Here is a 26,636-nt window from a genome sequence, read left to right on the forward strand (position 1 = left end):
TCAAGATTCCCCGTCACATCGAATCTTGTGGCACATGAATAAAATATTAAATATAGACGAAAACAAAAATTAATTACACAGTTTAGTTGTAAAATCACGAGATGAATTTTTTGATCCTAATTTGTCCATGATTGGATAATATTTGTCACAAACAAACGAAAAATGCTACAGTATCGAAAACTTTTCACTTTTCGGAACTAAACTCGCGAAAAAAAATTGGTTTTGTCTACTGTAGTATTTTCGTTTATATGTGACAATTATTGTTCAATTACGGAGTAACTAGAATTAAAAGATTCGTCTCGCAAATTACAAAAAACTGTACAATTAGTTTTTATTTTCATCTATATTTAATACTCTATGTATGCGTCCAAAGATTCGATACGATAGGTAATCTTGAATTTTTTTGAAAACTAAACAAGGTCTTACGTGGAGAAGAGAGAGTGTTGAAAAACGTATAGCTAGCGCTTGGCTTGTCAAGATTTCTACGGTCACTGCTGTACCAGGGCCACTTTACCTGCATTCCTATGGTTTTCGGGTGCCACATCAGGCTGCCCAAGTCGCGCCAGTGCCACTGCGGACGCCCTTACCGTCGTGTGGAAGTGGAACCGTGGATGGCAGAGCAGCATTCACCACGCGTGGCAGCTAGGATTTGCTGATTTGCATTAGTATCGGGCTTGTTTAGTTTACCATAAAAAACGAAAATTTTTAAAGATTTTCTGTTATATCAAATTTTATAGTACATACGTGGAGTATTAAATATAAATATAAATAAAATCTAATTATGCAGTTTACTTATAAAATCACGAATCTTTTATAAAATCACGAATCTTTTAAATTTAGTTAAGAATAATATTTGCTAAATAAAAACAAAATACTACAGTAAAGACGAAACCAAAATTTTGAAAACTGAACAAGGCCTCCGTAGCGGCAGAAGCAGAGAAGCACTCACCACGTGGCCGTGGCCACTAGCCAACACCTACGACCTTTGCCAGACCGACCACCGTGGACACGTATCGCTTCCAGAGTCACACGTGTGCAGCTGCATGAACCCAACTCAGTCCCTTAAGAACAGCTCGACGCCTGATCACCTGTCTGGCCCGTGCATGCCATCCTGATCGAGCGTCACAAACTCACAAACGCGCAAAGGCGGAGGAAGTGATAATGGCGTCGTCGTGCCACCACGTGGATGTCCCCGGCAAGCCGACGGAGACGGGCACGGCGCTGCTGGAGACGGCGACGGGCACGATCCAGGGGTTCGCGCCGCTGAGCCAGATCCACCAGCACCTGTGCGCGTTCCACTTCTACGCGGACGACATGGGGCGGCAGGTGGAGGCGCACCACTTCTGCGCGCACCTCAACGAGGACGTGCGGCAGTGCCTCATCTTCGACGGGCCCGGCGCCGGCGCGCGGCTCATCGGCGTGGAGTACATCGTCTCCGAGGCGGTGTTCCTGACGCTGCCCGACGGCGAGAAGCCGCTGTGGCACACGCACGAGTTCGAGGTGAAGGGCGGGTTTCTGTTCATGCCGGGGGTGCCCGGCGTGGTGGAGCGCCGGGACCTGGAGAAGGTGTGCAAGACCTACGGCAAGACCATCCACTTCTGGCAGGTGGACCGCGGCGACGCGCTCCCGCTCGGCATCCCGCAGATCATGATGGCGCTCACCCGCGAGGGGCAGCTCCAGCAGGACCTCGCTGATTGTACGTCCTCCGTGCTCGCCGCAGATCGTTGTTTTTTTATGATGATGTATTACTCGTTGGAACATGAAACGTGCAGGTGTGGAGAAGAAGTTCGGTGTGTCCTTCCAGAAGGAGAGGGAGAACCGGGCGTACATGAGCGGGCCGGAGCACGGCATCCACCCCCTGGCGAACGCCGCCGGCAAGGGCCTCAGGACCGAGATCCGTGAAGTCGATATTCCGGCGAGTACTACCGCCGGTGCCGGGAGGGTCTTCACTTGATCGCCTTGTGGATCGCCCCGGCGGTGGGTATGGGAAATGTAGTAGGGTGTATATAGTTAGTTAGACGGTGCTTGCTTTGGTCCGTGGTTCGTCACTAGAGTCGTTTGTGTTCTTTCCGAGACACAGACTACTGTCCTATGTGAACTTTGAATTCTCGCATAATAAGAGATGGCACGTTACTAATGAGTGTTGCGTGAATAAGATATACTAGGAACTAAATTCGACCTGATAACATAACAATACTATGAAATTAAATATTAACTTTAAAATAACATTCAAAAAGCAAAGTTCATGAAATTAACAGTCATGAAGAGCGCAGCGTCGCAGGCATCTTTCTGATGCAACACAAAACAATAAGAAAATAACCTTTCCGTGCGATGCAACGGGAAACAATAAGACAATGACATTTTATACACATGTTGTATCACTACAAACATTTAGTTTGTAGCCAAACATCGCTTTTATACCGGTGTCAATGAAACACCAAGAAATTAACACTGAAACACATAATTCAAATTTATCTTTAAACACAACTCTCTATTTCAAAAAATTATAGCTGTCTATAAATCGCCAGTAGTTCCCGTCATCATACATTAATAGCTGAATCATGAAAAATCACAAAAGGTATCTATTGGTCAAAAAGTTCAATAGGCTGATGATAAAAAAATGATCATTTGCTACGACATTCACATTATAATAATCAAATAATCAACATGCTAAGCATCTGACACCGACAATCCCGTAACTGTTTCTCATCCCAAAACTGTGTCTTGTTTTTAGCCATCTAACACCAATCCCACAATTATAAGCGCCTTGTTTTACCCTTCCATAAGCCATAATAAAACATGATCACCCCTGTTATCTGAGACCGTACCTCACCCCATCCCAACCATCTCACTTACCTGTGTCACTGCCATGGACCCACCTGTTAAAGGTTCCCAATTTTACTGCATGTAGTAACCAAATCAATAAATTATTAGGCATCCTTCAGATTTAGTGCACAATCTCATTAGCTGAAAAATTCAGTAATGTAAAAACAATGTCATTAACAACTTAGAGCTATGATAACTCAATCAAATAGACGTTTAACTATTGCTAGACCTAAAAAGTAGCCAGAATCAATGGAGAAACCATGATACTCATGCACTATTATAGAAATAAATAGATACTCATGCACTATTATAGAAATAAATAAACTACTCTTGTAGAAAAATTAATATTTTAAAGAACTGATGTGAGGCTAGCTAGGCTGTTTCTGTCGTTGTTTGATTTCTTGTGCTAACTATTTACAATATCCGACAATAACCAATGATAATGCACTGACCATAGTTTTATGCTTGGCAAAGGCAAATGTGTCAAAGGTGACGCTAGTTCCTCGAGCACCTTATATGCAGTAGGAGAATGATCTGCTATGTCGATGATGGTTGAGGGATCCAATCAACAAAATCATATGCACCTTGTATTCAAAAGAAACTCGTACTTTTCCACATATTAGTATCAACGTTTTAAAAGAAAAGGCGTGGCAGATCATAACTGGAAGCTTATTTACAGCAAAGCATTAGTGACTACTATCCACTAATTTCATTTTTTCAAAGAAGAAAAATAAAAGGCATTCTTCAAATGGTAAATGCTATCACAATATTGCCATGTTTGCCATAAGTAAATTGATGATTAGTGGAAACATCTATCAAGAAGTTGAAAAAGAAAGGAAATACCACAAGATTTCAGGTCATGCTACTCACTCTTTCTTGCCCTTGTTAGTGTCTTCCCCTTGTCTAGAACCTTGCTCTCCTACCCATTCCTTCCTCCTTCCTGCACCTCCCATGCGGTCCCTATAATGAATTTGGGCCAGTGTTTGGCCATCTTCTGATGGAATGTGCAAGCGTAATGTGCACTGGTTATTTAGTTGAGCTTGTGATGGTCTGATGGATATGCAGTTCCCAATGCATGTTAGAGTGGCCAATGCAAAGCTTGAAACTTGGAACATATTAGGCATAGATATATAAAATAAATCGCTTTCATAGATACAGTTCTAATCTGTCACCCCCGATCATCCTGCCATAAATTGCACGTTTCCAAGTAATGTTACTTCGTGGTCACCATGAGCATCTTCAGAAGAAATCAATGCAGGCTGCAAGAATTTAAATGTTCAAAATCCACTTTGTACGGTACACTTACTTTGAAAACCCACCAAGTAATACTTCCAAGTAACGAATGATTTATGCAAGGTATATTAACCTATTTATTAATTAGGACAGATGCCTCAGCATGTACCAAAATTTAATCGGGCTAAGCGTAGAATATGAGGAATGTTATAGAAACCAATAGGTGGAGGAAAATCAATTTTAAGTCGATTTTAATCTTAGGGTGTCTTGCAACCCATTCAAACTAAAAAGGTAGCAACAAGTAAAAATGGTAGTTGTAGGATTATTACTTGAGAAACCATTATTTTTTCAGGTAATATATGTATGTGTTACATGTATAAGTTGTTCAAAAGAGCTCGCTCAACAGGTAGCAAAGTACAAAGCTAGATATATTATAAAAAATTGATGATTACATATGGATTGATAATTTCAGCTCTAACACAAATTTATTGATATATTTATAGCATGCTGGTAATCCCTGAACTCATAGGAATCACTAATAATGAATATTAAACTGAATATATACCTCGGTATGTTTTCTAGGATCATCCTTATGGTCTTATGCTCTTTTCTAGAATAATCACAAATGCCATAAAGATGATGGCGTTAACCAAAATGTTCATGTCATTGAAGTATTTTTCTTTGTGTATTGTTTCACTGAGAAACAATGCAGAAACTTGAGTGGTTGAATGGTGTTACATAGATTAGATTATCAGATTGGTTGAATGGTCTTCATCACCAGAGTGAGAACCTTAGCCAAAGTAGTAAGTGAGCAGCCGCGAAAAGGGTATGCGTTGGCATCACCATAGATTGTCGAGCCTTTGTTGGTAACAAGGGTAAGTGCTTTGTTAATACTATGGCACAACCCTGCCAAGGAAATTCTGAACAGGAGCTTCTGTAACTTATTGGCCTATTTGGTGTTGCAATAACCAATCAGTCTGAGAAAGAATCACAACTGATTTTCCAAAAAAAGACAGTGAAGTTCAAATCTGACAGACCCATATAGAAGAAAGGATAAGCATATTATTGTGTATATAACTTAATGTGGACAAAAGCCTTTCTTTAAGGTATGAATAGACTATGCAATATTAATTAATATCTAAAAATCCATTGGGGTGATCCAAATAAAATTGGCAACACAATACTGGACAGAGGGAGAAAGAACTTGGATGGTGACACCGTGGCTCTAAACAACACAGGACTGTATCTAGTATTCTAGATCCGCCGAACTTTCAGTTCTGAAGAGTTCACACCGTGCGAAGAATGACAATTGTAAATCAGAGAAGAACAGCACTCCATAAGTCATATTATGCATACCTAAGGTGATCCAAAGCAATGGCATTATTTTAGGAGAGAAAGCTAGCAAGAAAGGTTATACCTATTGCAGGAACTGCACGCATCGATACCAGCCGGCATAGGAGGCATTACTGCATCTCTTCTCCAGGTCCTTCACCACTTCAGTGGGCGTGGCGTTCTTGGCCGCGGCACCAGCACCGACGGAAAACGTGGCGGGGCAGTGGAGCTGGCCGATCTGGTGGAGTCGGATACCGCAGAAGCAGAGCACCGTGTCGCACGTCGCGTTGGGCCGGGGCAGCGGCACCCGCGCTTCTCTAGCGTGGCGCCTAGTTTGTCCACGCACACGCACCCTGGTTGTCGTATGGCACCATGAGCCCGTCGTCGCTGGGCCCCAGCCTCTCCTCTCCGGCCGAGCGCTGAGCCGCTGACGGTGCAGGGCCGAGGGCACGGACAGCGCGGTGCTCGCGTGCGCGGCGAAGAGCCAGGTCGCGAGGTCCGGGCAGCAGTGGTCGCAGTCGAGCGAGCCCAGGGCCCGCCAACGGCGCACGCCACGGCCACACCACCGAAGTGCTCATCTGAAAGATCGAGGGGCAGCGCGTCTGCTCCCCGTCACAGGCACGGCCGGCTCCCCGACGCGGATTGCGGCCGGCTTCACGGCGCGCGCAGTCGGCCCCTGGGCGCACGCAACTTCGGCGGCGCACGCTCGACGGTCGCACGGGGAGGCGAGGCGGCGCTTGGCGGGCGAGGCGCTCGGCGGCGGACGGGGCTCGGTGGGCGAGGCGAGAGCACGGCGGACGACGCTGGCGGGCGAGGCTTGCGGGCGAGGTGAGGAGGCGAGGCGCGTGCGTTCGCAGGAAGGTGGAGGGGATCGAGGAGGGGATGACGGTGTCTGTTTGTTTCCAAGTAGGCACGATGCGTAGGCGCGGACGCACGGGGGAGGGGGGGGGGGGGGGGGGGCAGGACGAAACCAAAACCGCACCAAAAAAATATTCTTATTTTAGTCTTTTTAGTTGTAATAGGAGATATCACTGTCACATACTCCTGCCGTTGGGGTTGAATTCTTGGTGATTTAATTTAATGGTATAAATATTGTCTAGTGAATGCAAATAAAGCACAAAACACCCAAGAAACAATCAAAGCAGGTGACTACTCACGCACCCATAGATACCTCTGGGTGGGCCCAACGAACACGGCTGCATGTTGCCAATAAAAAGTGTCAGATGCATAGTGATTGTTGATCAAAGTACAGTTGCCACATGAACTGAATCCATAACTTTTGTCCAGAGATTGATGCATAGAGACTGAAGTTCATCAGCGTCATTTTCGTTTTCATCATGAAGGATTGAAGGACTCGAGACGAACATAGTTTTACCACGATCCACAACGCAGTAAGGTTCGGAACGGTTGTGGCAGGATGGTCAAACTTTAAGTTGCCGCCGCCGTCAGCGTCAGGCCCTTTGCTCGTCTGCTCGTCGGAGCGTCGCTCAACGCGTAACTGGCTACCAATCGGGCAACTCCGCGTCGCAGGATTCAGCGCGATTGCTCACCCCGATGCTCAGCTTCTCGAAGATGTCGCGGTGCCCGGAGAAGCTACAAGAGCCAGGATGCAGGGCCTCCGCACTCCACCACACGCGGCGACTCAGGGCCTCCGCACTCCGCCACCACGGCAGCTCCTCCCTCCGCCTCCTTGCAGGATTCATTATTGTTCCCGCGTAGGCTTTCTGGGGTCTCCGCGCTCCCCCACGCCGCCTTCAGGAGTTCAGGTGCCCTTTCCACTTCTCCTCTACACCTTCCACTTCTTCGCCGCTCAGCAGGCAGTAGCTAGTAGTAGTCCGCAATCGGCACCGCCGCAGTCGGCGAGGGCATCGCGTCTGCGACGTGTAGACGCCCCCGTGCGAATCCATGTACAAGACGAATGCGAGAAGAGTTCTCAAATCGGACGTCAAAGCCCAAGTTGGCCCATTGGGGCAAATTTGGCAGGCCGGGTTCCCCGTGGTTTCCTGGGCCGGAAAACCACGTGCCAATCTCCCTTGGGCCAATGTGCCGGGCTCTTTGGAAGACCACCGTGCCCGCTTCCTTGTCGTCAAAAAAAAAAAAAGCCCGGTTCCCTTCGTTTTGTCCCCGACCCCCGCGGCCACGGCTGGAGCCGTGCCAAAAAGTGCAGCCGAGCAAGCTCAATTGCACAAACATCTCAGAACCCAAAAGATATACCAGTAAAAAATTCCTAGTTTCCTTCAGACTATGCTCAATTTCTTCTATTTGGATCTCGAGAATTAAAACCAATATCTAGAAAGTGCTGCTCATTTCATTATTAGACTACTTCCTAATCCTTCTCAGTTTCTGGGAACCAAACAGAGTAAATTGCTTGGAAAGTACAAGAATTTGCAATTTACTCTTTCTTTAACAAAAGTTTGAGTGAGGTTATCATGGGGGACTCGTTCTTGGTAAATTAAATGATGAAAGTGATTGATGGGTTTTTTATCATTATCTGCGTCTACCTAATGCAATACTGATGTGCACAATAGAGTTCTTATCGTTATAGATGTTGATAGTGATTTTTTTTACCAAGACGCTGACCGTTGATTACCGATACATGCTCGCGAGTGTTGCTTGTTTACTGTACTAGCTAGCTTGGGGTTTGATTAAGAGTAAATTGAAATGCTTGTACACCCACATACTCAAGGCCTATGTCCCTATTTAATTTTGTAAAAGAGTTTAGGAACTAAAGCCTTGTTTAGTTCCAAATTTTTTTGCAAAACAAACACTGTAGCACTTTCGTTTGTATTTGACAAATATTATCTAATCATGAACTAACTAGGCTCAAAAGATTCGTCTTGCAAATTATAGACAAACTGCGCAATTAGTTATTATTTTTATCTATATTTAATAATTTATACATGCATTGCAAAATTCGACGTGACGATGAATCTAAAATTTTTTTGGAACTAAACAAGGCCTATGTCCCTATTTAATTTTGCAAAAATTTTAGTGTCGAAATATTTTAGACATGTTTACTTCCAAAATGCAAAATAGCAAAAAATTTTGCATTTGGCCCAAAATATTTTGGAACCAACAAGGCCTTGACAAAAGCGTTGCCGTATCAATCGAATTGAATTGGCACAGTGTCAAGGAAAAAAAAAGGACCTGTATGAAAAAAATATGACATGGTCCCTGGACTTTTGGTGTTGATTGCCTAGATTATTCATAAGCCACAAGAAGAAAGAATTACGAATTCGAAATTATGCAATATTTTTTTTTCATGATAGTCCACGGCGAACTTTATGCAGTTACTTTTCAGTGTTGATTCGGCATGCTATCGCTTCCACGGTGAATTCTTTATCGCCTTCACTCTCTGTTTTTTTTTCGCTCTATTGCTACTACTGTCTTAATTCTTTTCATGACGTAATAACATATATATATATATAATACTATTCTACACCTAGGATGTAGAATAGCGCTGCCATATATATATATATATATATATATATATATATATATATATATATATATATATATGCGTGCATGGTAAATGACCAAATGCAAGCTGGGGTCTGATGTGTGATTTATCATCAATCAGACGAATAAGCAAGTCAAATCTTGTCCATTCGCTCCGGTATAAACAGTGGCGACTGTGAGCGCACAGCAGCCACACAAACCCGTGCCTGCCTAAACTATACGGAGTAGCTGGCAAGCGAGGCGAGAGCGCGACAGCGCGAGAGGGACGGCGGGCAAGTGGGCGGCAGTGGCAGCCGCCCGCGCAGCCACAAGCGCTCGCCCTCGCCCTCGCCCGCGGCCGCGCGCACCACGCACGCGAAAACGGAGGGAAGAAAACGCCGTCGCCCGCCCCCGCACCGCAGCCAGCCAGACGCTGGAACGAACGCGCGGGCGCCACCACCCACATCACTGCCCTGCCCCAGCACCACCCACCCAGCGCGCCACGCCCGCCCACCACGCCACCACGCGGACCGCAGCCGCGCTGCAGCTGCTCGCGGACAGGGCAACAGACCTCCTCCACCTCCACGCGAGCGAGCGAGCGGACGACACGACGCGGCCATCCCATCACCCGTTGAGATCCCTCTCCGCTCACCTTCCTCTCGATGGTCTCCGCCAGCGCGCCGCCGCCGCCGCTGCAGTCCGATGCGGCCGGGTCGGGGGAGGACGCGAGCAAGAAGGTGCGGAAGCCGTACACCATCACTAAGTCGCGCGAGAGCTGGACGGAGCAGGAGCACGACAAGTTCCTCGAGGCCCTGCAGCTGTAAGCAGACCGCAACCCCTCACTTGGGTTTCGTTTGTTTTTGATGCGCGCTTTGCGGTTCACAGGTATGAAGCGCCGGGCTTTGTGGTGTATTTGTGGCTAAAAAATTGGGAGAATGTTTTCTGTCTTTTTGAATCGTTAATTTATGTCGTTGTGGATTTTTACTTTTTAATGTCTCGAGCATTTTTTCGAAGATATGGAACAGTAGTAATAAATTGTCGGTGCAGCTGCTTGTTCACTTATTTGGGATTTTGCTATCATTTTCTGTAACTCAATTTCTTTTTTATGATTTCAATCTCGAGCTTTATTAGTTGGAGATGAAGATTTCCCAGTCCTTTTTAGGTCTAACATAGGGAAACAAATTATGTCTTCAGGCAGTTCAGCTACTGTGATTCACAAGCTGAATATGGAGTACAGGTAAAATAGAACAAATGCAATTTGCAGAATTTGGTATTTGAAATGACGAAGAAATTGTGCTCTTTGCTCCACTGGTACTACCATTAGGCAGTTTTTTTTTGTTTCATTTTTACATCTTCATTTCTTTGTTTAGATTCAACTAGGACTTTACTAGTTGAAGAATTTTTTTCATGTGGAACATACGAAAATAAGATGTATTGGGCATTTGGGCTACTGTGTTTCACAAGAAGAATATGTAGGACAAATAGAAAGCATCCAATTTGCAGATGTTGTAACTTCAACTGATGAAGACTCTAGTGCTCTTTGCTCAACTGGTGGTGTCATTTAGCTGGGTAGGGCACACACTAGATTCTCTAAGCCAGCAAAGCATGTGTTCTTGCAATTAGTCTACCGACACAAGTTAAGCAGGATCCAAAAATCATGCATCTTCTCTCTCCAATTGAAAAGGCCTCGTGCATCTTTATCAGCACATGCTTTGCGGATGGCCTTTCAGAATGCACTCTTACACCCACAGCTTGTTAGCAGTATTCTGGCTTCTCTTTCTCTGCTTCATAGTATTTTGATTGCAAGCATTAACTTGGTCCTGATTGGACACCTGAATTTATTGACGTCTTTGAGCATCATGATTTGTTGTCATGATGCCACTCTTGGTCCCAAATTCCCATAGCCTCATGTGCTCACACTATCGATATGCCTGCACAACTTTCTCTTCGGTAGGATCGCAGCCTTTTGCATATGATTTTGATGATAACGTGCCTTGTTGCCCCAAGAGCACACCATTTATTGTTCTGGAATCCATACACCTAGCCCAAAAAATTCTCAGTGAAATATAAGACCACATCTTGCATGTAATATTCATGTCAACTATGTTTCTTTTCTTTTCAGCTTTGACCGTGACTGGAAGAAGATAGAGGCTTTTGTTGGCTCCAAGACTGTCATCCAGGTATTCCTAATGTAAATGGAACTATAAGCTGTTCAACTGTATATGAATCCTGTCAATCAAACTATTTAGCTTATGCATCAATAAATCAAGTGAAATAATGTATCAAATACAATTTGTTACTTTAAACAGATGCTGATTAACAAATAACTGAAGGTTTTACCATGGTTGTGTTCTTTTTCTGTGTTACAACAATAGAAATAGAAAACATTAGAAATAGCAGTCAAGCGTTACAACATTAGAAATAACAGTTAATTTGGATATCTTCATGTCCTTCATTTTTCATCATTAAACAAGCTCCTAACTGTTCATTATCAATTGATTCTATCCTAGAACCATTTTCATTTGGTACTTTGGTTTGGTGTTGTAGATTAGGAGCCATGCACAGAAGTACTTTTTGAAGGTTCAGAAAAATGGAACCAGTGAACATGTCCCGCCTCCACGACCTAAGCGAAAAGCTGCTCATCCATATCCTCAGAAGGCTTCCAAGAATGGTGAGACTTCATATCCTCAGAAGGCATAAAAATAACAACCATGTTTATCAGTCTCATGCACCGTGGGGCATCAAATTTACCAGCACCCTTTGTATATCAAATAGTTGCTTTAATGTCCTCTCCCTGACTTACAGAACCAAACTATGGGCTCAAGACAGATTCATCTTCCATCCATAGGAACTCTGGCATGAATGTGTCTGTTTCTTCATGGGCTCATAGTTCCATCCCACAAGCTGTTGCTTCAACGATGGTGAAAGGTTTGTATTCCACTGTGCTTCTTCTGTCAAAATGTGTTGTTGGAATATTCCTCGGTTAATTCTTATCTTTCACCCAGAAGATTTAGGTGCTGGAACACCAGGTCCAAATAATTTTTGCTCAAGCAGTACTGAAGGCCCTCCAAGAACATGGCAACCTGGTGAAACAAATGATCAAATAAATCAAGTTCCGTCACTCCGCCGTTAGTACCTCATGATATTTCTGCTAATCATCTTTCAGTGCAATATAATTACTCAGATTCTGTCCACCTCTACTATTTCTAAGAATTATGTTTTAATCATCCCCCTGTGCACCTTTTCTTGTGAATTTGGAAGCTTCAATCTTAAAACTGCTGGCCCTTTCTTTAGAATGAACAAACTCCAATAATCTCTTGATGGTGCTTAACATACGGAGAAAAAAACAGTGCAACCCATTTCTTTGTACTGTTTTTTTTTTCAAATATTTTACAACTTCCAATATTGAATCTTTGTCTTGAATGAATTGCTACCTTATCTTATTCAGATTGGCATCATTGACATTTCTATTCTGTCTTCAAATATTTGATACAGTTATGCCAGATTTTGCGGAAGTGTACAGCTTCTTAGGTAGTGTTTTCGATCCAAGCACAAGTGGTCATCTGCAGAAACTTAAGGAGATGAATCCAATTGATGTTGAGACGGTATGTCGTCATGGACATGCCTTATTTCCCTTTTCTCTTCATAATCATAATATGTCCTAACTAGTTTGCACTCTGCAGTAACATTCGCACCATTTGTCCTCCAAATAATGGCTTTTGTCAAATTCATAGTTACAACAACGCAACATAAACAATTTCTGCTAGTCTTTATTATGTATGATGCCTGGTGGTAGTTAAGCTCTCCTCATTCAAGCATTGTGGCAAACTGAATAGTCATCATTTTTCGTTCTCTGTTGAATTCATCATTTCTTCAAAATTATGGTTTGGAACTCTCTGCCTGTGTTCACTGATTGGCATGTGTGTGTCTATTTATCATTAGGCACTGTTGTTGATGAGGAACCTATCCATCAATTTGACGAGTCCTGATTTTGAAGACCAAGTAAGTAGTTCAAACTCTTCAGATTATGCCTCTACTAAATTGTTTGCCACTAATTGATGATCGTGTATTTCGACCCACTAGTAATTGTAATGTGTTCTTTAGGGGTCTGGTTCATGTTTCTGTGTTTTGCTGTTTGCGTCATTTCTCTATGTTATTTCCTCTAATAGAGGTTTCCTTTACCTTTCTTAAAATATTAGTATTCAGAAATCAGAACTATGTTATCCATCATGTTATGTCATTTTTGCTGTATACGTGTATACAGTGGAGGTAGCCACTTTGAAAATTCTGATTCAGTCAGCATGTAAAGAAGCTACACATGATTTGTGTAGTATTGCCTTCTCGAATCATTCATGATCTTAATTGATGCTTCTAGCAGGGCTTCCCAATTGGTGATGCCAGTACTCAGTAGAGCAGGCCTGAAGTCTGAACCACTATCTTATAGCATAGACTTTTATGTCCTGACACCCACATTGCATTAAGTGATAAAACACAAGATTAATCTGTGCTAAGTGTATCAGGTTAGCACGGATTAATCTTCAGAAAGTTAGTCTTCAGTAAAGAACTAATCTGTGCCAAGCATGTCAGCTACTCAGCTTAGCCAAGCGCATCAGCACTGGTAAACTTGTATTAAACTAGCCATGCATTATAGTTTGATCATCTAATCAGGATGCAGTTTCTCTTATTCTCAATCATAAAAACGGAACTGACCTGTACTCTATGCATTTTTTACACAGAGGAAGTTGTTGTCTTCATATAGCACTTCTGATGGACTTCAGCTAGGGAGCTCCAGGAGTTCAGCTCTAGCGATGAGTACGCCTTTCATGTAAGGTGTGCCTTCTTCGTTGTCCCGCCACCTCTTTTGTTCCAACAATTTACTTACAAGTTCATAACTATTCCAGGATTAAAGGCGAATAGTGTAGCCAGGTCTCTCGACATATAATTTTCAGTTCGACAGACCTCAGGATGGTGTGCCCTGGCGTAGCACCGATGAGTGATGAAGGCGCTTGCACCTTTGTGCTTCTCGCTAGCTTCATGCCTTCGGCTGAAGATTGTGTAAGGGTGCAGCCGTGTACAGTAGGCTTCTGAAAGGTGAGATTGGTCTGCGGCCTGATGTGTATATGTAATTTTTGCCAGGAAGCGTGTATACCCTTCCTGTCCTATCATATCCCAAAAGCTCGGTCATCTAGGCTCATGAATGCTGCTTCAGATCAAGGCTGTCCTTGGAAATGGAAAGAGGAAAGGAGATTTTGAGTAATGCCGGTTACTCCCTTTCCCATTCGTTGAGTTCAGTTTCTGATTGGTTTCTGGCTGCTCTCTTGATACGAAACTGTGCCCCATGTAGCCGTCCCCATCTGACTGAGAAAGCATGTGTGCAAGTTTCACTTGAGGAGTTGAGGCGATCATGGTACTGTAATTCGGCTTATCTTCCCCGTTCGAATTTTTGCTGTTCCTATGCATTGTCTATATTGGATCAGGTGTTGCCCTTGTGTAAAAGGAAATAAATTCACAATGTAAAAAGGAGACTTGTGCTACTACCATTTGAAATCTATGCAGTGTCGAAGCAACCCAGCGATTTGTCTTTGCCACATTTTTCGTCTCTGCTCTAGCAGTCTGGTTATTCTAGCAACGAGTTCACTGCAATGGTGGATATGTTATTTGAAGTGGACTTTCCAAAAACTTAGTTTTGCTTCATTTTGCAATGGAGTGGGGTGTTTGGATTCAGGACAAAGTGTAGTCTCTGTCATATCAGGCTGTCGTAGTAAGGATATGAGTTAATTATAAAACTAATTGCACACAGAAAAAAAATTAAGCCTAATTGATCTATTATTAGCATATATTTACTACAACATCACGTTGTCAAATCATGGACTAATTAGGTTTAATAAATTCATCTTGCAAATTAATCTCTATCTATGTAATTAGTTTTATAGGCCGTATTTTTTTAGCATCTAATAGGGTTTTTCTCTCGTAATAAATCAGCAAACAGTATTTTCAATCACGACGTTTCAGACAAGCAAACAGTATTTTCAGCCACGCGTTTCAGTCCATGTTTAACATTCAAATTTGCGTACTATCTGCTACATGTGTTTATTTCAGAGTCAAATGACCATGGCGGAATCAATGTGTCTTGGTTTCAGAGTCCAATGACCATGGTAAACTCAACGGCAGTCTGGAAAAGGTGCTTCAATATTCCAAATTTGCATCACTACTGAACTGGAACACTCGTGCTAATTTCGGTCAAAGCCTACTTTAAGAATTTCTCCAACTGCAGTGCCGCCACCCGCCATCGCATCTCCAGCTCCAGATGCTCACTTCGGCTTTGGCGCAAATAATTCCGGCACGCGAAAAAAAACGCAAGGATTTCTCGGTTCCTCCTCTCCTCTCCAGCTCTCCTCGCGCTCTTCCCCTCCACCAAGTCAGCACCAGCAGCTGTTGTGGCGCCATGGCCACCGCTCCCAACGCCTCCTCCCTGTTCCTGGTTTCCTCCCCCATCTCCACCGCGCCACGAGCACGCGCCGGGTCCTTCCCTCTCTCCGCCCAGCCGTCGCTGCGCCTCCGGCCGAGGCCGTTCTCGGCCGTCGCGGCCGCCGTCCAGGCGGAGCACCAGCCCGCGGTGGCCGCGACGCCAAAGCCGCCCGCGCTACCGTTCCGCGTGGGCCACGGCTTCGACCTCCACCGCCTGGAGCCCAACCTCCCGCTCATCATCGGCGGCATCAACATCCCCCACGACCGCGGCTGCGAGGCTCACTCTGACGGTACGCGCTCCTGGGGCCGCCACTGCCCTCTATCGCCCTGCGTTGTTCCGTTTCTGACCTCGCGAATGGGAATTTTGTTTGTTTCGCCCTGTGCAGGCGACGTGCTGCTTCACTGCGTGGTGGACGCGATTCTCGGCGCGCTGGGGCTGCCAGACATCGGGCAGATTTTCCCGGACTCCGACCCCCGTTGGAAGGGCGCCGATTCTTCGGTGTTCATGAGGGAAGCTGTGAGTTTCTCTTCTTTCTAGTACGTTATATCTAGTTCATTCGACGCAACCAATTCCATCCTGTTTCTAACCATGTTAGGATCTGCGGTATTTTGTGTAAGTAGCATGGTTTCAAGTGCTAGTTGAATGCTCTATCACAACAAAATGTAGAGTTTTATAGATAAATGTTGGGGTTTTCAAACAGTTGTAATCTCTACTGATTAATGATTTATACGAATCATGTCAGGATTTTGATATCATGTGTAAATTGGACGGTTTCTCTGTGCTTGAAGTGCTGGATCAATTATCAGTACATACTGTAGATTGATTACCTAAAATTTGGTGAACCATTCATAGTTCCACATCATTTTTTAAAAATGAATAACTTCACATCTTATAGCATATCATGTTGTTTAATTATTTGTCTCTGCCCATATTTGTTAGACTTATAGCTTTATGTCAAAATGTAATATGTAGGTGCCTTGTGGTATTTGGAGTGGAGAACATCCTTTTGAAAACGCCATATTTCATTCCCTGCTTGCTCACTGTTTCACTGGTCTATTTTTCCTGAATGATTAGATGCTCAGTCGTTGTTATGTCACAACATGTCTTGGCAGTCCTTAGTTCTTACACGAGTTGCTGACTGCAAAATGTGTTTTTGACCTTTGGGCTCTTCAAGGGCAGAAAGTATTCCACGTTTTAGATTTTGTACAAAGAATGGGCCACGTGCATAGAATGCTGAGTTGGACAGAAGTTTTCCCGATGCCTTAGAATTTGGGATCAAACTGTGCCTCTTTTTCTGCATATAAACCCGTCGACTAGTGAAATTTGTCTTATGTGACTTATTTAGCATCACACACTATTTGTTGCCCCTTGAAACAATTTATGCAGGGTGTTATATCTAATTCTAATCTGAACATGGCTGTTCTCTCTTCTTATAGAAAATACTTGATATTTTAGCATTGAGATGCTTGAAGTCCCAATATACAACACTTTAAGCTCCTTCTATTGCCATGTTGTTTCAGGTGAAATTGATGCATGAAGCAGGCTATGAGCTGGGCAACCTTGATGCTACGCTGATCTTGCAAAAACCAAAAATTAGCCCATTCAAGGAGACAATCCGTTCAAATTTGTGCGACCTACTTGGGGCAGATCCATCTGTGGTCAATCTCAAGGCTAAGACACACGAGAAAGTTGACAGTCTAGGGGAAAACAGGAGCATAGCTGCTCATACTGTAGTTCTCCTGATGCGGAAGTAGAAAGAACAAATAGTAGCTAATTGTATCGTGCTACAGGAAAACAGTGTTACGTTTTACTTGTCATTGTTAAGTGATCTAGCCAATATGGAAATCTTCATGTGGTAGAAACAATAAAGCTGATTGCAATGAGAAATATTCTGTTTTTTTACTTGTGCTGTCAGTTTGTTTCATGGAGTCCCCCCTTCACCGTTCTACGATGTATCATGATGTTGAGTTGTCTTTAATTGATATATAGGAATGAGATTCCCATCGATAAACAGAGGTCTGGCCGTCTTAGTGTGAACATCCGGTGAACTTGATTTACACCAGGTTTAACAGAATGAAGCCATATAATTATCGATTGCTCATAAGATACATAAAATTACGGGTGGAAAACAGATAGATTTAAACAAACTCATAAGTATTAGTGTTTTATTAACATCATTATGTTTTTTCTACATTTTTACTGGTGTACCGGATTATCTTATCATCAATACAAAGGACAACTATCACTCACTGCGATAGTCAGAATCCAAATGGAGGCCAAAAAATCGACCTGCTAAGCACACAGCATAGTTTCAACTTTCAACATGAAAGGAAGCATCAGATAGAATACCAAAGCAAGATTGAAGCAAGCGCCAAAGCAATATGCTGCAGCTTTCTCCAGTTTCCATGTGTTCTTTTTATTTACTTCTTCTTGTTACCTATATTCAGCATTCAAAACAATAGATCGACTGTAATTTTCTTTCTTTCTTTTTTCGTTTCTTGAACTGTGGCATGCTCTTGCTGCCTTGTTATCTGTTCTCTTTCTGCTGTTTTTTTAATAAAAATTTTTCAGTAGGAGTAATTTTATGTCTAAGCTCATGACTACAAAAGGTCTATTTCATCACTGTGACCTGACCAAAACATCAGCAGCTAGATCTATTAAACATCTCGTGCATCGACTAAACTGCACTAATTGGACTAAGTTTGTGCACATCAGCAGCTAGATCTGCCATGTGCCTGTTCATACTGTGCCATACTGAATATATTTCTTCAGCATCATGATGCCTTGTATCGGCTGACACAAACTTAAAACTCTCAACCCCTCCAACATCTACAAAACTCCACCCAGTCTCCTTTCTCAATCCAACTCTCCTCATTTCAGTCCTAATCTTTGCAGCATCTCTCCATCTCCCAGCCGAAGCATAGGTATTTGACAAGGATACTCTCCATATGTCACTCTCTGGTTCCAAGGCTGACAACTCTTTAGCAGCTTTTTCTGCAAGATCAACATTCCCATGAAGCTGGCAAGCAGCCAAAAGAGGTCCCCAGATTGATGAATTGGGATGGACAGGCATGTCCCTGATGAATTCTTCAGCCTCTGCAAACCTCCCAGATCTTCCAAGCAGATCAACTACGCAGGCATAGTGATCCATGCTAGGTTCAATGCTGTGGTCTCTCCCCATGCTTTCAAAGCACTTGTAACCTTCTGAAATCAAACCAGAGTGACTGCAGGCTGATATCACACTCACAAATGTGATAGCATTCGGCACAGGTGTTCCAGCATCCTTCAACTGATGGAAAACCCTTAGAGCTAAATGACCATCGCCATGCATACCATAAGCATTGATCATTGAATTCCAGGAAACAAGGTCCTTAATATCCATCCGCTCAAAGATCATCTCAGCAAAATCAATCCTTCCTAACTTAGCATACATGGTTATGAGAGCATTGCATATTGAAACATCATATACAAAACCAGATTTCATGATGTATCCGTGAAGCATCTGCCCTTGATGAAGTAATCCTGCATTGGAGCAAGCCTGCAGTATGCTCAAGACCGTGACGAAGTCAGGCGCAAGCCCACCAGCAGCAGCATGAAGAACACTAAAGAGCTCCATGGCTTCATTCACACGGTCACTCTTGGCAAGGCATGAGATGATGGTGTTCCATGAAACAATATCCTTAACCTTCATACCTTCGAACACAAAGTGTGCAGCATCGATTTGCTCAAATCTAGCATACATGCCCATAAGCGAGTTCTCAATGCTGATGCTTGGGAAAGCACCTATTTTAATCGTGTGCGCATGGACCCCCACCCCGTTCTTCACAGATCCGGAAATGGTGCAACCGTAAAGAACTGCCGCAAGAACATCCTCGTTAGAGCACACATTCCCACTCTTCAGGTAGAAACCCCTGAAAAGCCAGATAGCCTCTTCAACAAATCCATTCTTTGCATACATCATGATGAGAGAATTCACCACTGAGGCATCATGCTCGAGCTCCAACAGAACAACAAGAGCGTGCACTGGACTGAACAATTCAGAGGCGCCCATCAAAGAGCACGCCTGAATGACACTCAGCATCGTGACATTGTTAGGGAGGACGCCATCTTCCAGCATCATGACGAACACCTCGAGGCCCTCTTCGAGCATACCATTGAGCACGCACCCTGATATGATGGCCGTCCAAGAAACAACATCCCTGCAGGGCAATCCAAGGACCAGCCTCCGTGCGCTCACCACGTCCCCAGCCTTGGCGTACATGTTGACCAATGAACCGACCACGAACGGGTCACCGCAGAACCCGCCTGCCACGAGGTAGCCGTGCACCATCCTCCCCAGCCGCTCGTCCCTGGCCAGCCCGCAGGCCTGCAGGACCGCGGCCGCCGTGAACTCGTTGGGGCGGACGGCGGCGTCGGAGCAACCCCAGTCCAGCATGTCGAGGAAGGCGCGGAGGGCGTCGAGGGGCGCGCCGAGGCGACAGTGCGCGGAGATGAGGGAGGCGTAGGTGGCCGCATCGCGGCGGGGCGTTCCGTCGAGCAGGCGGAGCGCGCGGGAGAGGAGGCCGCATTGGAGGTAGGCGTGTAGGAGGGAGTTCGTTGCGGCCAGGGGTGCCTGCGGGGAACGGAGCGCGCCGGACTTGAGGAGGGCGGCGTGGAGCGCCGACGTCAGCGCCGCGTCGCGCCGTGCCGCGGCCTCGCGGAGGAGCGCGACGGAGGCAGGAGGGGCTGTGAAGGTGCCGTGGGGAGGCGGTGGGAGCGGCGGAGGCGACGAGGGGGTGCAGAGGGAGAGCATCGGCATCGCAGCTCGTTCTGGAGGCTGGGCCAGCAACTCCCCCGCATGTCTGGATTAGGCGCGACGGTGCGTACTGGCTACAGGAAAATTTCACTCTCTGCCCGAAACGTGCATGTAGGTTTTAGTGGTAAGTTGAACAATTAACTGCACAGTAACTCAGAAAGATGCATCAGTTTTGAATACTAGCTGATTTGCTTATATTTCTCACTAACCGATAGACTGCTACACAAGCTGGACGCTTCATAGCTTTGACAACACTCTCATGTATCGAAACCCTCAACATTCAACCACTGAATCAGTGCCCCTTGCGCACGGCAGGGACATATATATGGAAACCTCATAGTCTCATACAAGATCAAAGGCTTTGGCCCTTCAGGAACAGCAGCTCTGGCTGCCGGTTAGGATTAGTCTTCTTTTTTGCTGTCTGAATCTTCAAGAGCTTGCAGCCTTTCGACGAGAGGTGGGTGGGAGTAGTGATATGCCGAATACCAAGGATCGGTGTTCATCGCAGACAAGTTCTCCTCCTGAAATTTTGTTTAACATGCTTTAGAGTGCTGAAAGCAAATCTTGTGGCTGTATAACAGAATGTGGGGATAAACAACACAATCTTGCTACGGAGGCACAAGATTACAACACAAGTAAAAAGGGGCACCAATGGAAAATGGAGTTACTCGATTATAGCAAGAGGGAAAGATATGCTACATATATGATCACACTTTGCAGTTCAGACTTTTTTTCGAAAAATAAACAGTAATGCCACTGCTAACTATAAGAACCACAGAATAGATTAAAATGGTGTTACCTGTAGTTTAACAAGGGCCGCTCGGAGCTGAGGGGCATATCCAAGGTTCTTGGCAAAGGCATCAGCCTATAAATCGAATTAAAGTGAGTGCAACCAAAATCTTAAGCTGCGAATAGCAGGAAACTTAGGCAGATAGAAGAATGACCTGGAATTCAAATGCTCTGCTGACAAGGTTCAGGCAGAAGCTCAGAAGGTGCTGGATGGGTATTATGGTGTGCTGCAAGCAAAGCAATGCATGCATTAGTCGAGCAATAATGATTATAGTGTCAAAATTCATAGAACAACGCATCTAAATTTTCAAGGCAAGTTGAATCGAAAAGTATCACCTATAATTAGAATTAATCTCAAACAGATTTATCTTGTTGGACAGAATTTAGTAGTTGGTACCAAAAATCTTGAGAAAGAACAAAACAGAATGCCCGTTAAGAACTATACTAAAACATACCTGGAAAATGATCAATCCAATTATTATTGGCTGGTCCTCGAAGCCAAAACTTTCAAATAGATCTTTGGAGTTCCTCACTAGAGTATATCCTCCAAATTGAAGAAACATAAGCAGCTGCACAAGAAGCAATAATGAAATGAAATCGGAAAATTAGCAAGGAAAGGCTAAGTAACGGTCTTTCTCCCCTTTTTCTTCCAGCAATTCTAAGGAGAGAGTAATCTAGCAGACACCCATCACAACATGCCCACTGTAACCATTGGCATCTTGTGGGGACTTCACTAGAACTATTGCTTTTCATTGGACAGCCATAGGTGATACTTATTTAAATAGAAATAGCAACTTTTATTATCATTATTGTCCCCCAACCTTAGTTTCATCCTTACCTTCCAGCATACCCTGGATGATAGATGATCCTAAACACTTTCAACGAAAGCAATGCCACATGTTTTCTTTGGGGGCAAATTTGCATGTTAAAGAAAATATCACTGGATAATTACACCCCTTTATCCAACAAATACTCAAATGCTAGTGCAGGACACACGACTGGATAAATAAATGGCATGCAAAGGTCACAGTTAGTTATTTGAATGAAAGAATACCTGGACAGCTACAAAGGAATAGACAGTATGATTGAGTTTCCAGTGCCCAAGTTCATGTGCAATAACAGAAACTATCTCATCCTCATTGCTACACTGAAATCAACAACCAAAAAAAAACAGGTCAATTCTGTGCATGCATGCCAATGTTTTATGAAACAAAATAACTTAAAAGTGGTGACAAAAATGCTTGAAGGATAGAACCTGCTGAATCAATGTGTCATAGAGTACAATGCGTTTATTCTTGAAAAACCCATACATGTAGGCCTGAAAGAGAATCAATGGTTCAAATAGCAGCACTAAATTATTGTTTATTAGGCAATAATGAAACTGGACTCGGAACATAGAGTAACTAACATACATTACTGTGGCTTGATCTGGTAGACCCATCTACCACAAAAAGCTTTTTCAAAGGAAACTTGAGGGAAGCTGCCAGCTTCTCTATTTTCTCCCTGAGGACTCCTTCAGGAAGCTGTTGACATCAGTGCAACCACAAAATTCAATTTTAACTCATACTAATTTAGTGCAAAACAAGAAATAGCAGATGAAGCACGTTTGAGCTATCACTAGAGCAAGATACTCACAGGAGTGAACTTGTTGAACAGAGGAGCTATCACAATTGGGTATATTGTCATCATCAGAAGAGCTAATACGAACATAAAACCCCAGAGATAAATAGCCAGGTAAGGTCCTCCAATCTGAAAAATGCAGGAAAAATAAATGAAAGAATCAGCTGATGCACTTAGATGACAGTGACACTACCATAAGTCACATGTGATCTTGATTCTGTGGACCTTGGAAAAACCAACTAACAAAACAGGTCAAAGGAAAAAATAGAACAAGAGGAGTTACCTGTACTATGTAGATGATAGCAGCAACAATTGGTGGCCCCAATATCATGGATAGTAAAATTCCTTTGATCATATCCCTAATGAAGAGCCATATAGTTTGCTGCAAGGTATGAAGCAAGAGAAAACTCAGTATAAAAATATCAGGAAAATGACGATAAGAAATTCATAAGCCCAGTTACTTCCAGCTCTTATCAAACACTGCAAGTTGCCAAATATCAAACATATATTCCTTCCTAGTTAGTAACAAAAAGAAGGTAAAAATAAAAATGTGAACACACCTTGTTAAAACCATGCCGAGCCTCTATAACAAAAGTTGAATAAAGAGAGAACGGCAAGTCTGTAATCTGCATTTCATGAAGTATGCATTATTGTTTCACATCAATAGTGGATATGACAATCATTTGTGCTCTAAATGAGAAACTGATCCTCTACAAAACAACAAAACGGCACAGTTCTAGCAGGGCTGATTGTGGACACAGCAATGAGCATAGGTTCAGACTCAAAATTAATGCCATGGTCAGTAAACGAAGTAATCAAAAGGAAACGATGATTACAACCCAAAAGAACTCAAAATATTGATCCATGCAAATTTGAAATAGATTAAATGCACCTTGCAACTGCTTTTTAAACAAAATCTAAGCATTTATTGAAATGTTAAATACACATGGTGTAGTTTTTCATTTTTGCTATAAACAGGACTATTAAAACCATGAAACTAAATTGGCCAAACAGAGAGCAAGTAGTGGGTGAGTCACAAACATTTTTTGACCCAAAGCACAGCAGGACATAGTGTGCATCAAAGTGTTTATAGATATCACAATTCACAATGCTCCATCTCAGTCCTCACTCATAAGTCATGACACTTACTACCATCATAGTCAGATGATCCGGCACTAATGTTATAACACAATAACACTATCAGTTCAACAAAACGAAGGAAATGCTGTACATATTCCAGTTTACGTGCCAAAAGCTACAGAAGCTAATCAGATATATTATAGATGGGTATAAAAGGATAAATGAAATGTAACAAAGATTATAGTTTATGGAGGAGAATTGTTAGTACCTGTGACCAAACCATGGCACCAGCTAAGAATGCAAGGGTGTGTATTATCTCATTCTCAGCATTCAGCCCAACATTGGTAACTAACTCTCCAGATTTCTGCATAAAGATCTCATCTAGTCACAAACCAAAACACTTGCATAGGGAGATTGATGGAAGCAAGGGATTTGTTTTACCTTCCAAAACCAGGGAAGAACTCTATAGTACAGTATTGTGGTATCCATTAAAATAGTCACAGCCTCATGAACAAAATGGAAGTAGCTGTAAGATAAAGCAAAAAAGCTTCAATATCAATAATCCAGATAGACAAGCCAACTAATGGATTTGGACGCCAGAAAATACTTTAAAAGGTTACAAAAAGGGACAACAGTGTTGTATAAACCTTTTGTCAAGACTATAAGCTCTAGAGCGTTCAAATTTTTCATCACTAATTACTCCCAGCAGGGGTTTTGGCAAAGTTGGCAGCTTGAGGGCTCTATGCTGACGAATGTCAAGATATGTCTCAAATATGTACATGAGAATCATAAAGCCTGCAACACATATACATGTTTAGAAACACATCAGTCACAACTCACATCAAATGAACAACAACAGCAATATACCAAGTAAATATCAATGAAATTAGAAATATCATGTAATCAATGAATAATAAAATTGTTTACTTTGTTCGTAATAATTTCCGACAGACCCTAAACTAACACAACCCCATATGAAAGGTAAAAGAAGTTGATAACATTTTTAAAAAAAGAATAATTACCAAATTCTATTGCATATTTAGACATCATCAAATCTGCAAGATATTGCATATTTATAGAGAAGAACGGAGCTTTGCATCGCAAGCATAAGTTCTCAAAGTTCACAGGCATCCCGTCCCTCGGTACACTAATTAAAAATCATGGGGGTTGCGTACTCTAGGAACACTGAATCACTTGATAACATCGTGCTACATTCAATCACTCAATATTAGAATCCTGTGTGCATCATTTTTTTTATAGTTGCAGGGCAAACAACCCCAGTCCGTATGCACTGCAACAGGACAAGTTCAGCGTTCTACACTCGGTCACACACCACCGCCGGCAACCAAAACACTACATTAGTCATCCAAGTTTATCGCAGTCGATCATCACTATCCCAAGCTTGTCGCAGTCGTCAGGCCCACACCACATTATTTCACCAGAGCAACCAAAACACACATCAGTCATCCGCGGGCGCCCAATCGGTTTCGCAGCACGGTCAAATCCAACGGCGCCAAATCCCCCACCACGCGACTCCCAAACCCTAGGGTTTAAACAGGGATCCCGCGTCTTCTCACGAACCAAGACAACCAGCGAGCGACTGCTACACCATAACGAGCGGGAGGGAGGCGGGGACTTACAAAGCACGGCCTCCAGGTAGGGCAGCGCCATGATGAGGCGGCGGCCGCGGTGGCGCTTCGGAAGCCGAGGGGCGGAGCTGACGGCCGAGGCGAGGGATCGGGGTCGGGGGGGGCAGGCGGAGGGGAGGGAATATTATGAAGCGGGGGAAGCGTGACGCGGCGCACGCGCGGGATGCTTTGCTCGATTCCGGTGCTCGGAGCTGCAGGAGGAAGGAAGGAACGACGAAGTTATAAATTGGCGTCCTCAAGGGTGCGCTCGCGCGGTCACGCCGGAACCGGAATTGGGCACGGCTGAAGACCGAGGCTCGATTGAAGCTTGTCAGTGAAGCCGAACATGCCGCGGCCCGGAGCTTCCACTGCACGGAGCGTCCGCAGCACGATTCCTCTCTCTCCTGAATCCTCTGAATCCGCGGGGCCGTATGGGCCTATGGGGCCGTGGGATAGATCATTGGATTAGGGTTGGGCCGTGGCTACGAGCTAGCCCACAATGAACTGGTGGCATACATGGGCCATGTTGGGCCGACACCCCGAAATTACCACCTTGCTCCAAAAGTCGCTCTAGGTGGACCGAGTGTAGATGTTGAGGAATGGCCAGTAGATCTAGCAGTTGGGCTGATTATGCGTGCCGTGTAAGGCCTTGTTTAGTTCGCTCAAAAACCAAAAAGTTTTTAAAATTTCCTGTCACATCGAATCTTTCGGCATATATATGAAGCATTAAATATAAACAAAAATAAAAACTAATTGCATATTTTAACTGTATAAATCACGAGATAAATCTTTTGATCCTAGTTAGTTCATGATTGGACAATATTTGCCACAAACAAACGAAAGTGCTACAATAGCGAAATCCAAAATCTTTTCACATCTAAACAAGAGCTAATGTAGGAGTAACATGGACTTGGCTAGCAACAACCGTCAGGTGCGAAAGCCTAACGCTGCAGCACCTGCAAAAGGTGATAGCGGATCCGTTCAGATCTGTTCTAGTTCTACAACTGATGAGGCTGTAAAAGGCAGGCAAACGCCACATTCTTCCGGCATTTATCTTGCTTTTTCTTATTTCTATATATTTCTACAAAGCCCGTTGGTGAGCATGCATGACCATGTGGGTAAACTCGGTCAGCCACTGCCCACTGATCAAAGTATCTGGTGTCGAGCAGTAAAAATAAAAAAAAAAGCAATCCTGTAAACTTCCCCGGTGTTTACTTCGTAACTTTGGTTACACATGAGTCGCGCTGCCCACGCGCCCACGGGCAGGCTAGTGCTATTGTTTAGCACATAGCACTAGGGCGGAGCAAACACTAACAAACTGGACACAGCTGGGTTAATCTATACGCAAGTGAACACGTAGTGACAGGGCTACGAGGCATCAGTAAGACAAAATGCGGCGTATGGCTGTCGTCACTGCTGTTGCTAG

At 43.8% G+C, this 26,636-nt stretch overlaps 5 protein-coding genes and 1 long non-coding RNA gene across 13 annotated transcripts; 3 read left to right on the forward strand and 3 right to left on the reverse strand.

Moving 5' to 3' along the window:
• Positions 1,080-2,140, forward strand: LOC8073213 (oil body-associated protein 1A). The gene is made up of 2 exons (XM_002452709.2): positions 1,080-1,696; positions 1,773-2,140. The coding sequence occupies exons 1-2, from the start codon at positions 1,162-1,164 to the stop codon at positions 1,952-1,954; spliced, it is 717 nt and encodes a 238-aa protein (XP_002452754.1). The 5' UTR covers positions 1,080-1,161; the 3' UTR covers positions 1,955-2,140.
• Positions 2,584-6,295, reverse strand: LOC110435027. The gene is made up of 2 exons (XR_002452681.1): positions 5,477-6,295; positions 2,584-4,085 (listed from the first exon to the last, which is right to left on the reverse strand). It is a non-coding gene; the product is annotated as an uncharacterized LOC110435027 (long non-coding RNA).
• LOC8076033 (protein REVEILLE 6) lies at positions 9,203-14,419 on the forward strand. Of its 8 annotated transcripts, none has more exons than XR_002451718.1 (10): positions 9,204-9,649; positions 10,952-11,009; positions 11,377-11,500; positions 11,635-11,757; positions 11,835-11,957; positions 12,325-12,434; positions 12,772-12,831; positions 13,350-13,447; positions 13,566-13,659; positions 13,731-14,419. XR_002451718.1 is itself a non-coding variant. In XM_021458129.1 (9 exons), exons 1-9 carry the CDS (start codon positions 9,492-9,494, stop codon positions 13,744-13,746), a joined length of 861 nt encoding a protein of 286 aa, XP_021313804.1. In that variant the 5' UTR covers positions 9,205-9,491; the 3' UTR covers positions 13,747-14,419. The 8 variants fall into 8 exon arrangements, 6 of the variants coding, with proteins under 6 accessions (XP_021313807.1, XP_021313804.1, XP_002452755.1 ...); XR_002451716.1 differs by lacking the exon at positions 13,350-13,447 and having other exon boundaries at positions 9,205-9,649; positions 13,566-13,654; positions 13,731-13,884; positions 13,966-14,419; XM_021458129.1 differs by lacking the exon at positions 13,350-13,447 and having other exon boundaries at positions 9,205-9,649; positions 13,566-13,654.
• LOC8076034 (2-C-methyl-D-erythritol 2,4-cyclodiphosphate synthase, chloroplastic) lies at positions 15,089-17,200 on the forward strand. Its single transcript, XM_002452711.2, has 3 exons — positions 15,089-15,587; positions 15,684-15,814; positions 16,819-17,200. The coding sequence occupies exons 1-3, from the start codon at positions 15,137-15,139 to the stop codon at positions 17,050-17,052; spliced, it is 816 nt and encodes a 271-aa protein (XP_002452756.2). The 5' UTR covers positions 15,089-15,136; the 3' UTR covers positions 17,053-17,200.
• On the reverse strand, positions 17,976-20,096 carry LOC8076035 (pentatricopeptide repeat-containing protein At1g11290, chloroplastic). Its single transcript, XM_002454430.2, has one exon. The coding sequence runs from the start codon at positions 20,094-20,096 to the stop codon at positions 17,976-17,978; it is 2,121 nt and encodes a 706-aa protein (XP_002454475.1).
• Positions 20,236-25,572, reverse strand: LOC8073214 (CAAX prenyl protease 1 homolog). The gene is made up of 14 exons (XM_002454431.2): positions 25,223-25,572; positions 24,230-24,377; positions 24,024-24,108; positions 23,851-23,946; positions 23,063-23,128; positions 22,786-22,884; positions 22,518-22,631; positions 22,295-22,405; positions 22,138-22,200; positions 21,937-22,029; positions 21,338-21,451; positions 21,038-21,109; positions 20,893-20,958; positions 20,236-20,614 (listed from the first exon to the last, which is right to left on the reverse strand). The coding sequence occupies exons 1-14, from the start codon at positions 25,251-25,253 to the stop codon at positions 20,495-20,497; spliced, it is 1,278 nt and encodes a 425-aa protein (XP_002454476.1). The 5' UTR covers positions 25,254-25,572; the 3' UTR covers positions 20,236-20,494.

The sequence above is a fragment of the Sorghum bicolor genome, chromosome 4, assembly GCF_000003195.3.
Source record: "Sorghum bicolor cultivar BTx623 chromosome 4, Sorghum_bicolor_NCBIv3, whole genome shotgun sequence".
NCBI classification, from domain to species: Eukaryota; Viridiplantae; Streptophyta; class Magnoliopsida; order Poales; family Poaceae; genus Sorghum; species Sorghum bicolor.